The 1,723-nt window shown below is 15.1% G+C and overlaps 1 protein-coding gene across 1 annotated transcript; it reads right to left on the bottom strand.

Annotated features, from left to right (window-relative positions):
• PGSY75_0003600D (hypothetical protein) lies at positions 1–1,723 on the bottom strand (the record flags this gene model as incomplete). Its single annotated transcript, XM_018783168.1, has 1 exon — positions 1–1,723. A coding segment is annotated over one exon (1,723 nt), but the record flags the coding sequence as incomplete, so codon positions are not given.

Here is a 1,723-nt window from a genome sequence, read left to right as displayed (position 1 = left end):
TGTGGTTATCTTTATATTCATAAGTGTTATGTTTTCTAATCTTGTTTGTAAGTCCTTTCTTTTTATTATGATATTTATTTAAAAAGAAAAACAAAGGTGATAAATAATAAATACATTTATTTTTTTTATCGTTCAACGTATTATTATTATTAAATATTTCAAATATAGAAAGTTGAATCTTTTCATGATTTAAATAATTATCTCTTGTAAATATAATACATTTATTAATTTGTTGTATATATTTTAAATGATGACAATTTATTTTATTATAGATATGTTTATTTAATAATAATGATTTAATATTTCTTATAAATATTCCTATATACATATTCATGTTCGATGTATAAAAAAAGAAGAAAATGTTTTTTAATTTTATTTGTAAAGAATCAAAAGAATTGATTATTTTATCTAACATATTATTATTAGATATTACATATTTATTTTTTTTTTTTTTAGTATTCATTATATATGAAAAAGGATATTTTTTTAATCTCTCTTTATTTCTTTTGTTCTTCTTTTTCATCTTATTTATTTTTAATTTCTTTTTTTTTTTATTAATATATAATATATACGATATATCTTGATATTTATCTGGTCTTATTTTATTCATAAAATTTATAAAATATTTATTATTATTTTTTTTTTTCATCCTTCTTAATATGACATTTTCCTTTTTTATTATATCATATATTAATAAATTATTCATATCAGATGGTTCATATATAAAGTCATTATCATAATGAATAGAATGATTATCATTTTGAAAATGGATGAGATGATTTGTATTACTCATATTATTTATATGACACGGAAAAGGTTTAGGTAAATATTTATATTCATTTAAGTGTCTACATAGATGTTTACATGTATCATTATATCTACATGTATCATTTAATGTTTCACCCATATCATTACACTTGCATACATATTTAGAATATAAAATATGTCCATATCCAAACAACATTAATATATTATAATAAAAATTAATTAATGATATAATATTTCTTTCATTCAAAAAAAAATAAATACTTGATTGTATCTTCTTATCTTCATTCATAAAATATTTTTTGCAAGATCTTATATTTAATTTTATTTTAAAATGTATATTGTCATTAGTTTTAAAAACAAAATTTTCTGTTTTTTCTTTTTTATAAATTATATGTTTTTCAATATTTTGAATAATATGAAAAAGTAACTTACATTTCTTTTTGTGTTTATAATATATTTGTGGTATATAATAAAATGATGAGATTTTTTTTTTTTTTTTTTTTTTTTTTTTTTTAATGAGCTTATTTTTTATCTTCTTCTTCAAAAAATATTGTAAAAAAAAAAATTTGTGTGTCTTATTCATATTATTTAAGATTATAATAAATTTACAAAAAAAAAATAAATAATTAGTAAAAAATAATAAATCATTTTTTTTTTGTTTTATATTTCTTAGATATATATTTATATTATATATTTTACTTTTAAATAGATATACAAGATTTATATTATTTTTATTAAATATATTCAGTTTATTATATTTACAAAATTCTTCCTTCATAATAATAGTTTTAAATCTTTTTATTTTTAATAATAATATTTCTTTATCATATTTCTTTTTGGTTTTTCTTTTTTCCTTTTTTTTTATTTTCTCTGTATTCTTATTTGTATGTTCTAAATTACAAATAAATGTAAACATACATTCAATATTATTTATATTAATATAAATCTTTTCAAC

Source organism: Plasmodium gaboni (genome assembly GCF_001602025.1).
Source record: "Plasmodium gaboni strain SY75 chromosome Unknown, whole genome shotgun sequence".
Lineage (NCBI taxonomy): Eukaryota > Apicomplexa > Aconoidasida > Haemosporida > Plasmodiidae > Plasmodium > Plasmodium gaboni.
This window is presented reverse-complemented; position numbering and strand designations above follow the sequence as displayed.